The following is a 12,891-nucleotide window of genomic DNA, read 5'->3' as shown; positions in this document are numbered from 1 at the left end:
TCCTTTCTATTGTTTTTTTTTAAGTAACACAAGCTTTTGAGATCTTTCAGAGCAAACAATAAGGCAGAGGATTTCACAAAAGTCATAATTATCATCATCATCATCTTCTTTGCCGTTTAGTCTATCACTGGTCACAGATCTATGTCACAGATAGGGTGACCAGATCTGAGATGGTGAAAAAGAGGACAGAGCTCTCGCCCCTCGCTGCCGTTGTGTGCTTAGCTGAATCTATGTGTGCTTTTAGGTCCTTTACACCTTTATTTGCTACACATGGGAAAACATGAGAATTTATTTTTTTAATTCATCCGAAAACTTACATTTATGTTTCGGCATAGCTGCTCGAGATGAGGGTAGGTACATGAGCTTTGCCTGAGGTAAACAAGGACGACTAATGTGGAGACTGACCAATTAAATGTTTACAGAGTAGGTTAGTGGAGTAGGGGGGAGTAGGGGAGGGCGGGACTAGTTTGTAAAAGAAACGCTTCTCGAAATTCTATGTAAGCTCTAGAAAAACAAAACCCCGGACATTTTTTTAAGTCTAAGCAAGAGGACATGTCCGGGTAAAAGAGGACGTCTGGTCACTCTAGTCACAGATCAATACACAGTTCCCACATACAGCAAATATAAAAATTGCCAGAAAACTTGCTTTCTTTTGTTGTTAATTATTTAGTAAACTATTTATAGGAGCAATCTGTAATACTGACACCAAATGTTTAAAATCAGAACTATAATAAAGTTTCAAAACAATGGAGAGAGCTGTCTGCCTCCTCCCCCTCCTCTCCAGACATGAAGGGGACCAAGTTGCCAGTTTGAGCAAAACTGAACCAACAAACAAGTCTTTTCTGTCCAAATCCACCTGAGATATTTCAAGTAGACAAGGCGGGTGTTACTTATCGATATTCCTTTCCACCATAAATGTCGTTTAGGAGGCTTCTATCTTCTTATCCACAATTTTGATAGCCAAACATTTCGTTCCACCTTATATCGGTTTACGAGTCCTAATGCCAGGTTCTTAAATTCTCTGTTCCACCTTAAGTGCTGAAGCTAGCGCTAGGTTTATAAACAAAACTCGTTTTGAAACTTCTTTCCCATTTTATCCATTTAAAACACACAGTCAAGTGTACATCATGTCACTAAAACATCTACCTACCGGAGAAACGCTTATATTTGCTGTGTACTACCAAGCTTGATTTTTCCGTTCCACCTTAAATAGGTGAATACTAGGTGATACAAAAATAGGTGAACTTGTTTAAACACACATGAATCTCCAATAATTTCCTTAAAACAAACAATGACATTTATACTTTTCAATCATGTTGTGTCACTTGGTGGACTTAGGGTGACCAGGCGTCCTCTTTTACCTGGACAAGTCCTCTTTTTTAGAGTTAAAAAATGTCCGGGATTTTGTTTTTCTAGAGCTTACATAGAATTTCGAGAAGTTTCGTTCACAAACTAGTCCCGCCCTCCCCTACTCCGATTGGTTCGCTTGAGTGAGAAGGGGGAGTGGTGAAGTAGCCTAAAATCTTCTGATTGGACGGTCTGACTGTAGAGCTACCGTTATTGGTCGATAACCTTCTCTGTAAACATTTAATTGGTCAGTCTGCACGTCAGTAGTCCTTGTTTACGTCAGGCAAAGCTCATGTACCCGCTATCATCTCGAGCAGCTATGCTGAAACGTAAATGTAAGTTCTCGGATGAATTAAAAAAGAAATTTCCATGTTTTGTGTAGCAAATAAAGGTGTAAAGGACCGAAAAGCACACATAGGTTCAGCTAAGCATACAACGGCAGCATGAGGCGAGAGCTCATCACCCCCCCCCCCCTATATGGACTAAATGTCACTTGGTCATTTCACGCCTGCAAGACACTGTTTATAGAGCAGGCCACACAGTGGACTGTAAAGGAATTGGAGATAGGGCGGGATGACAGGCAGGAGCTCGAAGGGCGGGAACATAAGAGCTCCGCTCCGTACTGGGCACTTCTCAAAGAGAGGCAGCAGTGTTAGCTGGGACTGTTTCCTTAATCTATGATCACACACCCTTGACATTTTATGACTAAGCATAGTAAATGTCCTACAGATTGCTCCTTTACAATATAATATTACAATATTTGGATATTTATTAATTTATATTTTAGATGTAAATATAGGTAAATCTAAAAACAGACCTAAAAGATCTAAAATACATAGATATTTTAGATTTCACAATGACCAAACAGAATGGTCAGGTTATATGCAACCTTGTTCAAACCTTTTAAACTTTAAGTGGTAGTGGTATGTTAGGTGTTTTTTTTCATACATTAACCACTCTCAGTCGACTGTTAACGTAGACTAACTGTAGCTACATGCATCCAAACAGCATTTTCTGTTCATTTAAATTATTTTACTTTCTTTGCATGATTAAAGATAAATGAATGCATGAAGCTCACTGTAGAAAGTAAAGGTGGCAGGAACCCAGTGTCTGTAAATGTCTCTGTAGCGTAACTGTATGTAGGCACAAACAGCTGAAGCTTGGGTCCTTCAGTATTTCAGTATATTATTACGGCAAACATGAAGCATTATTTCCTCTAAAGAACCCTTCTGTAAACTGCTGAAGTTAAAGACTGATGGCTGCCCCTAATAAATTCATTTGGATGATGGAAAATTCAACAGGACCCCTAAATGTTGTCATCACATTTGAACAAATTAAGAAACTGGGTTTAGTAGTGATAAAGTACAGGGTGTGAGACAATTAAAAATTATTCATTTTTCACACTTTTTGACACCACTAAAAAGCAGCGAATGAGTGTGAAATAGATGGACAAAATTAAACATGCTTTATTGCATGTTTTGTCCGCATGGGTGCTTTTGGAAATCAAACTTATCACATCTGTCATGTTTATCAATTTTAAACAGCGAGTTAAATCATAGATGTCCACAGAGGACACTTAGGTAGGTGGGAGTGTGAGTTTGGGATTGTAGAGCATTTAGAATTGAGATGGACTGGGTTTGGCAGGGAAAGGCAGGTTGACTTGTGTAGACAGTTGATGCCAGTTTTGCTTGGTGGACTGTGTTCAGGGTAGCAGCTGCTCAGGGTGGGGACGGAGATGGAGCGGGGGAGTGGAAGAAAGAAGGAGTGGGCGAGAGCAGCTGTCAAAAATAGAGGAGCAATCCGGCAAAAAAAAAGGATAATGGGCTCCCAAAAAAGAGAAGCAAACCCTTAAAAAACAGACTGTGTCTTGTTGAAAATCATGCAGATTCAAAAACGGCTCGCAGTACATTGTGAAGAAGGGTGGAATAGATTCCAGTGGAAGAGGTGAAAAGGGAAAGAACAAAAAAAAAAACAGTATTCTCTGCAGTTTGTTCCTTTATTAAATCTTATCTGTAAGCACTGACGAAAATACCATGTTGAAGGCTAGCTAATAGCCTACAGAAGCTAAAGTATAGTTCACACCTATTCCTACAATAGGAATTTAACACAATATTGTAATGCTCATCATGAAGTCAAAAGTATTAAATATTAAATACTTTTTACACAATTTACACTTGCTGAGTGTTTTCATATGAAATATTTTATTGTAGAAAATTTTGTAGATTAATTTTCAGTGGTGGTGATGGTTTTACAAGAATCTGCAAGTTACTGCACATTATGGCTAAAACCTTCTCAAACTAAAATAATATTTTAGACATCAATAATTACAATGTATTCTGTATTATTTCTTAACCACTGAGTTATTTTTAAAAAATGATAAACTAAACTTTAAAGAAGCCAAATATGCTAATTAGGATGTTATTTGGAGATATAGTGTAACATTCCTTGTTGCTTGATCCTGTCTGTATCAACAATATCATGTCATGTCAAACACTGGCTAAAGGCTATAACGCTGAGAACGAACATCAGTTTTATAGGTCCATTTTTTTTATCCCTCAGAGTCATTCTGCCACAACCACTGTGTCCAATTAAATGAAAAGCTTGAAGCAAATTTCTAATATGTGACAATCTCTGCCAAAACAGCCTCAAAGTAAGAACAATCTGTGTTAGCTTTAGAGAACGAAGCTCCACAGGGACCACTAACAGAACGACTTTCACCATCAGGAGCCAGACATAAGCAGTCACATGACCACAGCACAGCCAGCAGCCATAGATTTGTCCAGTGTGCTGATTTGATAAGAGCTCTGCTTAAGTGAAGGGCTTTTTTGGAAATGACATTTCTAGGGAGGGGTACAGCATAAGCAATGGAAAGGTGGTTTCTGGCCTTCATATTCACAGATGCCTTTAGGCCAGCTTGCCGTTGAGATAAATCACAAATTACCAGTGCTGCGCTTGATGGGTTTTCTGACTAATAACTTGATGCGAGACATCCATTAGCAAAGGCAGGCCGTGGTCCCAACGAGGGAAGAGATAAGAATTCTCTGGCTGTGAATTTCATTCTCTTTGATATTCCCATAGGTAGAGTTTGACCTGGCTTGGCCTAACCATCTTTCTTTTCTTGGTCTAGACTTTGAATTCAACACTTACTTAGTTTTTTACGGAAAAGGGCCTCAGCAGCAGCTCCTCTCAATGTGGTTTCAGTAAAAAATCTATTTGCATTTGAATGCAGTCAGCAAGCAATTGTAGCACCAGTAATTTTCTTCCCCTCTGTTTTCCAGGCTCTGCTATAACAGCACATGCTGAAATGGCTTTAGCAGCCTTGACAGGGGTATAAAACCAAAGGAAAAACTATCTAGTGCTGTATTTTGGACAGAAAAATTAATACAGAAAGCATTAACAAGAACAAAGACATCCATCCAATGATTCAGAACAATGTTGTTAAAAAGATTTTTTAGTTATAATGAATGCTTTTCCACTGAGATTATTCAAAATTAGTCCAGAATTATCTCAGACCTGAAGAGCCTCAAGCTAGAGAGTAGCGCTAAGTGACAATCCCATTATTGAACATTTATCTCGTCTGTGAGTGATGACAAGACAGAAATCTGCTAGACAGACCCTAGAGGGGATGCGTGACTGTCTGGACACATTAAAGGGATAGTTTGGCAACAAAAAATATCTCATTGTCAGTGAGCTAAGACATGTTTAGTGTGCAATGCCTCATCGTTTGGTTTTTACCTCAGCTACAAGACTAATATAGCAAATAGGTAACAGACGCTTATACTTTAAGAATCCAGAAAAAAATAGGTGTGTGGCCTGAATCTTTGAAAAAATTATAGATATAGGTTCATGGTGAATTTAGCAGATGGCTGCAGTTTGAAGCAAGTGTGTGATGAATTAGGCATGCAGTTTGTACAGTGTTATTTAACATGATATATGCATCCATAGTTTTGTAGCTCCAAAATCTAATTTTGTGCACTCTAGATAAAAGAGTGTGTAGGTTTTAATTTTTTAAATGAAATTATTTCCTTACTTCATCAACAAACAAAACATACAATTAAAGAAAATGCTAACATACAGCTAAACATGCTAATTGCAAACAATTATCGCATTAAGCAAACAAACAATTTGCTTTTTTTTATTTTATATTTTTTACTCATTGTCAGATGCTCTTCTTTATAGTTCAAAATGTTTTACTATTTATTAGGCAAGTGTCCAATCCAAAAATTCTAGTGGATCTTTATGAGCACATTTCTCCAATCAATCTAGCATTAGACATAAAATGCCACAATTCTTGGCCACAGATGGTGTTAGCCCCGAGGCGCTGCAGCACTGACATTTCGGGCCCTTTTTTATTATTTGTGGGCAGGAATCAAAATGATGGATGTGTGGTGAACTGTGACCTCAAGATGGATTCATTTAACATTGGTGCTAACGACCACTGCTGTTGCTAACTGACAATCTATTATGTTTAATTTGTCAACACGCTGTAGTAATGATGATACTAATATGGTTTCCATAGCCTTGGCGTGCTTTCTACAGGCTTTGTTGCAGTGAAACAAATTTTAATGAGCCAAAATACAGATAAACATGAATTTGAAAAAGTTTTTATTGTGGTATTAGATTAACTCAAGCTTATTAACAGCTCATAGTTACAGTTCAGACTAGTGACACCAAACCAATGGCAAAAGCATGAAATTGGGCTTTGTGTTTTGGGTATATTAGGGTGTATAGTTTGTTAATGTCCAGCCTTTTTGGAGAATGTGTTCTACAAAATATTTTACTGTCTGTGATTTAAAGGTTAAATATTAATAGGAAATAGTCTCTAGGACAGAAATCACTTTTTACATTTCTCTTTTATTTTCTTTCCATTTGCACTCTGTTGAAAGCAAAACAAATTAGATCTGGTTTGAAAGGTCCACTACATTAAGAATTGCATCTATTTATAATAATAATAATAATAATAAACTGAAGCAGGCTTTACAATAATTATAGAAATTGATAAATACGACAAAAAGATTTCTGAATTTATTGATGTAAAATCATCTTTCAATCACTCAAGTCAGATTGTCATGCTTTGTCTGGAGTTTCTTTCTTCTGTTTTTCCTCTTCATAATGAGCCCTTACCCCAAAAATAGTCTGCATTGAGGTTTAAAATGAAATTCTACTGAAGTCAGCAGTTTTCTGTATTTAAATGCAATAAGCTATAAACCTCATTCCTTGAAATCTGCAATGCGGGTCTTGCTGAGTCGCAAAGAACATTTGCAAAATGAAGCTGAATTATGCAAATCAATCCCTGTTCCAAAGCCCTGTACCACCTCAGGCCTTGACCGCTTGTGCTGTAGTATGTTCCAAATTGCTTTAGCTGAGGAGTGCAACCTGGAGACAATATTTAGGTACAACATGCCAGTAGGTTTACATTTGTATTGATGTAATTATATTAACCTTAGTGCTCTTGTCAATAAGTTCCTGAATCTGCATAATCTCTAGGCAGTTTGTATGAGTTTGGATGGAGAAGCACATCTGCCGGATGGAAATTTAAAGGGGCCATAACAGACTTTATCCTTGTGCATATTTTCTAACTTCTGCATTTCAACTTAGCTTCTACAGTTGGTCTGTATGGACTGAGAATTAAATTATAAGCTTTGAACAGTGTTTTTGAAATGTTTACATACTACATCAAACTGTTTAACACTTACATTAACTTTAAACAACTCTCCTTCCCTCTCTTGCCATCATTGATTGTGTACTTTCCTTTTTCTTTGCAAGTGGTTATTCACATGGATAGAGCCCTTTTTTAAAAGTAGGATTTAGAGAAAACGAGCATATAAAATTCACGTTATTAGTTTATACACCTAATGCAAACAGACAACTGAAGCCATATGAGAGTATTTGAGCTTCCTTAACAGCTCTGTACATCTCTTGCTATCATTAGCTTCATCATAGCTCCAGTACAGAACTACAGAAACGTCCAGCAACAAATGCAAATTGGTTGATCGACTATTTGTGAAGAGAGGGGAGATTATGGAAATTTTATACTTCATCGGATATTTACTTTAACCCTGACCCCCTCCCTACAACACCCCTAACCCCAGCCTCCATTCATTCTGCTGTAATTTTCCCCATTGTAGGTAAGTGGCTATGAAGACGTAGGAGGCCCTTTCTGGAGGAGACATTTGTGAAGGCCCCAGTCTTTAGCCTTGCGCCACATTGTACGATCTGATTTGGAGTGGGGCCAAAAGAGTCGCCATTAAGAGGTCTTTTGTTATGTTGGAAGTGGGGGGGGGGCTAATTGGGCAGCAGGGTGTCACTCTGGACCATCCGTGGTGAGTGGCAGAGTGGAGAAAGAGTTTGTGGCACATAAGAGCTGCTCCTGGCAGCTGCTCTGTGTGCAGGTCCTGCTGTTCTATTGTTGGAGAAGAGTAGAGGTGCGTCTATAGACCACTACAACATCCCAGACAGGAACAGAACTGAATCACAAGAATACACACACACCGAGGAGAGCAGGCAAAAAAAAAAAATACATGAGTAAAAGAGGATTTCCAAAAGCTTTGAGGATTTGCCCAGTGGTACCAAATCATTATTAAGCCTAAAGCAAAGAATCACACTGTATATAAATGGCCACCTTAAGCTAAAACCCACCACAGATTAAAGAAGAGCAATTCCAGGTAAAGCAGTGCAGTAAAGCCTTTGATGTCTCTGTGGTAATAAACATTGGTGAAAAACTATGAAAAAATATAATTGTTAAATCTACAATCTAAACTAAGATGCTGCATAAAAACTAAATTGAAAACATTACATTCCCAATGTTACACTATTAACATAGCACCTTGTCATCTTTATTCCCTTGATTTGTAATTTGTGACATAACAAATATCAAGCAATTGTTTTTGCGGGTTTACCAAGACGTTTAAAAAGGAGACAAACACACTGTGTGCTGATTTCTTTTCAAAATATTTTAATGACTTATAAACGACATGATTTTTAATACCAGGAATCCAGGATACGCCTCATGCTCATGAACCTCATGCCAGGCATTCCCATCTCCCTAAAGCTCCTGTACTCTCCAGGTCTGAAGTACCACATCCTCCCTCTATAGTGAGCCTCTTCGTACATGAGCCAGTGGCCGTCAAACACGTGGCAGGACATGCAACCGTTGGACCAGTTGTAGCGGTCCATAATGGAGTCACAGTCTTCAGTCATCTCCATCATCTGACCCATGAAGTTCTCCCGCTCATAGATCCTGATCCTGTAGGATCCTCTGTACTGTTGTAGGAAAATAGATGAAGATATTAGGTTTGAGGTAACAACCTTCTTTGGTCAATAAATAAGACCGAAACCTAGGCTCTAAACTTAGGGTAATGCAAACTTGCACATCTTGTTTCTCCTGATTTAGATTACACTACTTTAGATATTTAATTGAAGTACATACTGCTCCTTCCAATTAATTTGCATGATTATTCATATGTCTGTTAGTTACCTTCTTGTATTTTGTGTTCTTAGGAGTTATATCTGAATTTATATTGGTTTTATGTAGGTCATATGTCCCAAACCTGTATTGTATATTGTTGTATTGTAGCATTAATAAAAAAATTTTAAAACTTATTAAACTTATTGGCCAAAAGCTTGTCATAAATGTGCAGTTTTCACATATAAAGCAGTTTTCTCCTTTTGATCAGTCACTGAAACTACAGCTAAAAGGCTGATGTAGCTACAAACTAAGGCAAACTTTTAGCTACCTGTTAAACATCAATACTACTCCATGTCTAAATCATCCATTAATAAAAAAAACAAAACAAAACTGCAAGTAATCTCAAGGAAGAAGAACTGCTTCCTTATGTGGCAGCAAAAACTGCAGTGTTAACTGTTAAACTGTTATCTAGCAAAAATTACACGAGGACATAGCACAGCTAAAATTAGCCATCTTGACATCTGAGCATTGTCTGACAAGATTAAGAAACAGACAAGAAAGATTCATTTTGAGGCAACTGTGGTGATTTAGGCATGGCTTGTACAATGCTAACTGGCGGCTGTAATTTTACTTTGCTACATTAGACTCATAGGTACAGCACAATAGCAGAAGCAAACTTTAGACAAGTTTAGACTAATCAGCAATAATTTGGATAAGTCAACATGGACAGATTTGATTTGGTGATTTTTAAAAAAAGATTAATTAGCTAATTAACCTCTTAAATATCCACAGGCTGGTCCAAACCTCTATTAGACATATCTATAACTTAAGACTAAATCAGACAGTTTGCACAGAAGTCCAAATAATTACAGAATAATCAGCTTAGAGTGTAGTATGCTTGGAATTTAAAGGGTTTCTCAGACTTGTCAAAGTGTGTGAGAGCAAGAAATAGGTTAAATGTGCAGCTCAGGGTCACACCAGGACCAGGATTGAGATCTGTGGATTTATATTATTGTAGAATTGGGTATTGCTGGTTTTAGTTGACAATAGAAATCAGGCAGTTGGAACATAATCTTGGAGACCTGAACAACCCACATCTGTCAAAACCTGTTTATCATACCATGGGAATCATGCGGCAAGATCTGATCCAGTCACTCATTCCCCATGAGCGCATGTAGTCATTGTAGTCTCCTCTCCTGATGAAGTACTGGTTTCCAGAGTAGTTGGGACGATCGTACACCATGAAGCAGCCACTCTCCACTCGGCAAGAGTGACAGCGGCTCAGGAAGGACGACATGTCCGAGCAGTCACTGCTGCACTCATAGGAGCGGCCCTGAAAGTTCCTATCCTCATAGAAGATGACCTGTGAGGACCAAGAAAGGTTAGCCACACCTCAGTAAGCCACTGATGGACAGTACACTTGCAATAGTGTTTGTGCACACCCCAGTTTTTGCTTCTTAATGAAATTCCTAAATTTCCTTGAAGAAAAATAGTATCTGACAAAATGCAGATGAAAAACATCTGACCAAAAATGGTCATAGCTATTTATACCATTTTTATACCAAGTTTTTCTTGGATAGGATAAAAGTTGCAGTATTATTATTTCTGCATAACTGAGCATTGTGTGATTTTTATCTCCACTAAAATTCATGAGGAAACATATTCGATTCCTGGCTCTTTTTTCTCACGAGAAATATTTGAGCAGAAAATACGTTCTCATTCCTTCTGGTCTCATTTTTGCCTGTGAGATTATACAGAGACTCAAAAGAGACTTCTTAGATTTTTCTACTAGTAGTGGGTTTTTCTATCCAATGGCTCTGTGGTGGTGCTTACCTTGCCCATCATGATGTTTGGGGTTTGGTAGGTCAGAACAGCTTCCAGCTGGTGAACTCACACTGTGCCTGGATTAACCCTTACTTTTATACCTGGCCAAAACCCAATGCATATGTACCACCTATTGTGAAAAAATCCCTGACAGAGCAACATGTACTGAGGCCTATGCACAGCTGCAATGTATTCATTAAATTTCCACATGACTCATTCTCCAGAAAACTTTAGAATAGATTGCATGGGCAAGACAATAAAGCTGGGCTTTTTATTATCTAAACACATTCATTTGGTCCATACGTACCATAGGCAGGCTACAATACAGCGCTTTCAAACTGTATTGTTATGAGCTTTAGGTACAGTAGGCCTACTGTAGTGTCATCACTGTCATTATCCAGGTTATAGGGGATGACCTTTATGTGGCCTCTGATTACATCTTGTTTTTGCTAGCTGGTGAAAATGTCATTTGGGACAGGTACAAACCCAATGCATTTCACTGGAGATCAACAAAACAGCTTTTGACATCCTTGACTATTATTTATTTTCATAGATCTCCTTAGATTTATGGTCACAATTTTAACTTTTAAAGTCACGCATATGCTTTTTTATCTTTCTGGCATGCACCAGGAATGCACCTTCCCCAATGCGAACATTGTAAGTAATGTGATTGGCTTTATACAGTTTTTGTTCCCATTTGATTTAAACGTGTGCAAATATGATAGCATTGTTGATTTAAATTGACAAAAATCTAGTTGTCATCTTCTTAAATTTCATTTTAAAAATTCATTGTAAATCCCTAATGACAATTTAGCAGTTGGATTTCTTTGTTTTGTTGCTAGCACTATTGCTAATATAATTGGAGTTACATTAGTGTGTTATGTATCTACTTCCATTTCATGATATACCGCACATTATATCGGGGAAATTAAGACAGATTTTAATTCACATTTCCCAACAAAAGTAAAATAACTTAGCAGCAGACATAAAGATGCAGAAGAGGCACAAGGGCGTCTGAGGCTCTTGAAGAGCTGCGGCTAAAGAGAAGGTGACCTCTCCCTGACAGTGCTGGGCTGCCATCCCAAAGAAGAACAAACAGTCTGTCACCAGCTGTCCCCTATGCTATGCCAAGCCTGGTTCCCCTCCCCCAAAGAGTTCCTGTTGCTGGTGCCCAAAGAACCAGGGGATGGGCACATTGTGGAAATGCTGGTATGAACTCATCTACATTCCCAGATTTATGGTAATTAGGCTGCTTGGGGTGCCGGGAATATCTCAGACTGAGGATTGGTGTCTCGATGATAGAAATGATGAGGCCATTTGGGAGAAAGTACATTCCAGGGGTGTTTTCCCTTCTCGCTAAGAGTGAAGAAATTGATATACATTCAACAAAGAATCTCCCATAAAGACATATCTCCTCATATCTGTGGGGAAAACGTGAGAATAAATCAGTAAGTGACTGAGTCAATGTGGCTTTAAGTGTATTGTTGCTTTTGTAAAATATTATTTATTTATAAATCATAATAATAAAATTGGATTGATCAAATTTACCAATGTTAGATGAATTAACATAGATTCTCAATATATTAACAATATATAAATAACAATAATATTCTCATGAACATTTTGTCATAATATTTTATTTGAGTAAATACTAAGATTGATCAGAAACAAAACAGCTAAATATTTTTTACAATATTGCCCTGTGAAGAACTGGCCTCCAGGGTGTATTCCTGCCTTGCACCTTAATTCTGGGTAGACTCTGGGCCTGTGGGCATTTGGAACCATGTTCTTAACCATAACCTTGCCTCACTTCCCAGTTACAGGATCATTAGCAGGACACCAGTATCCTCTTATGGGCCCGGGAGAGTAGCACTCAGCCAGGCCAATCAAAGCTCACAGCTTGATCTCAAAGGCCAAGTGCCACTGAACAAAGACCTCTGATCCACCAACTACAAAAACGGGGATCCTCAATAGACACCAAGAGGTGTTTCATTACTGAAAAGGCACACTGGATATCTTTAGTGTAGGGGCTGGAGAAGGCGTGTTCTTTGTGGAAATCGATAATGTTAAAAAAAAAAAAAGAAACATTGAATAGAACTCACACTGTTTTCCTTTATCCACTTTTGAATTTCTGCCAGTGGATGTTTCAGTTCTAGAAACGTCTACATGTTCAAAGCTGTTTGTGATGTATCAAGTAGGTTTGCAATAAGCTAAAAAGCCCGAGGAGCACATTTCTAAAGAGATGACACCAATTCGATACCCAGTCTTAGTAATGGAAAACACCAAATGGAAACATGGAAGAAAAAATAAAC

General features: G+C 38.0%; 1 protein-coding gene across 1 annotated transcript; it reads right to left on the bottom strand.

Moving 5' to 3' along the window:
* Positions 1-8,328: 8,328 nt before the first annotated feature.
* LOC136686268 (gamma-crystallin M2-like) lies at positions 8,329-10,600 on the bottom strand. The gene is made up of 3 exons (XM_066659935.1): positions 10,589-10,600; positions 9,876-10,118; positions 8,329-8,610 (listed from the first exon to the last, which is right to left on the bottom strand). The coding sequence occupies exons 1-3, from the start codon at positions 10,598-10,600 to the stop codon at positions 8,329-8,331; spliced, it is 537 nt and encodes a 178-aa protein (XP_066516032.1).
* Between the last annotated feature and the right edge of the window lie 2,291 nt (positions 10,601-12,891).

The sequence above is a fragment of the Hoplias malabaricus genome, chromosome 2 (assembly GCF_029633855.1).
Source record: "Hoplias malabaricus isolate fHopMal1 chromosome 2, fHopMal1.hap1, whole genome shotgun sequence".
Classification (NCBI taxonomy): Eukaryota; Metazoa; Chordata; class Actinopteri; order Characiformes; family Erythrinidae; genus Hoplias; species Hoplias malabaricus.
The sequence above is the reverse complement of the archived record's forward strand: the minus strand, read 5'-3'. Positions and strand labels throughout refer to the sequence as shown.

Coding starts and splice junctions, on each gene's coding strand:
- LOC136686268 (XM_066659935.1), bottom strand. Junction 8,611..9,875: donor CTTGCCGCATGATTCCCATG/GTATGATAAACA, acceptor TTCCTACAACAG/TACAGAGGATCCTACAGGAT.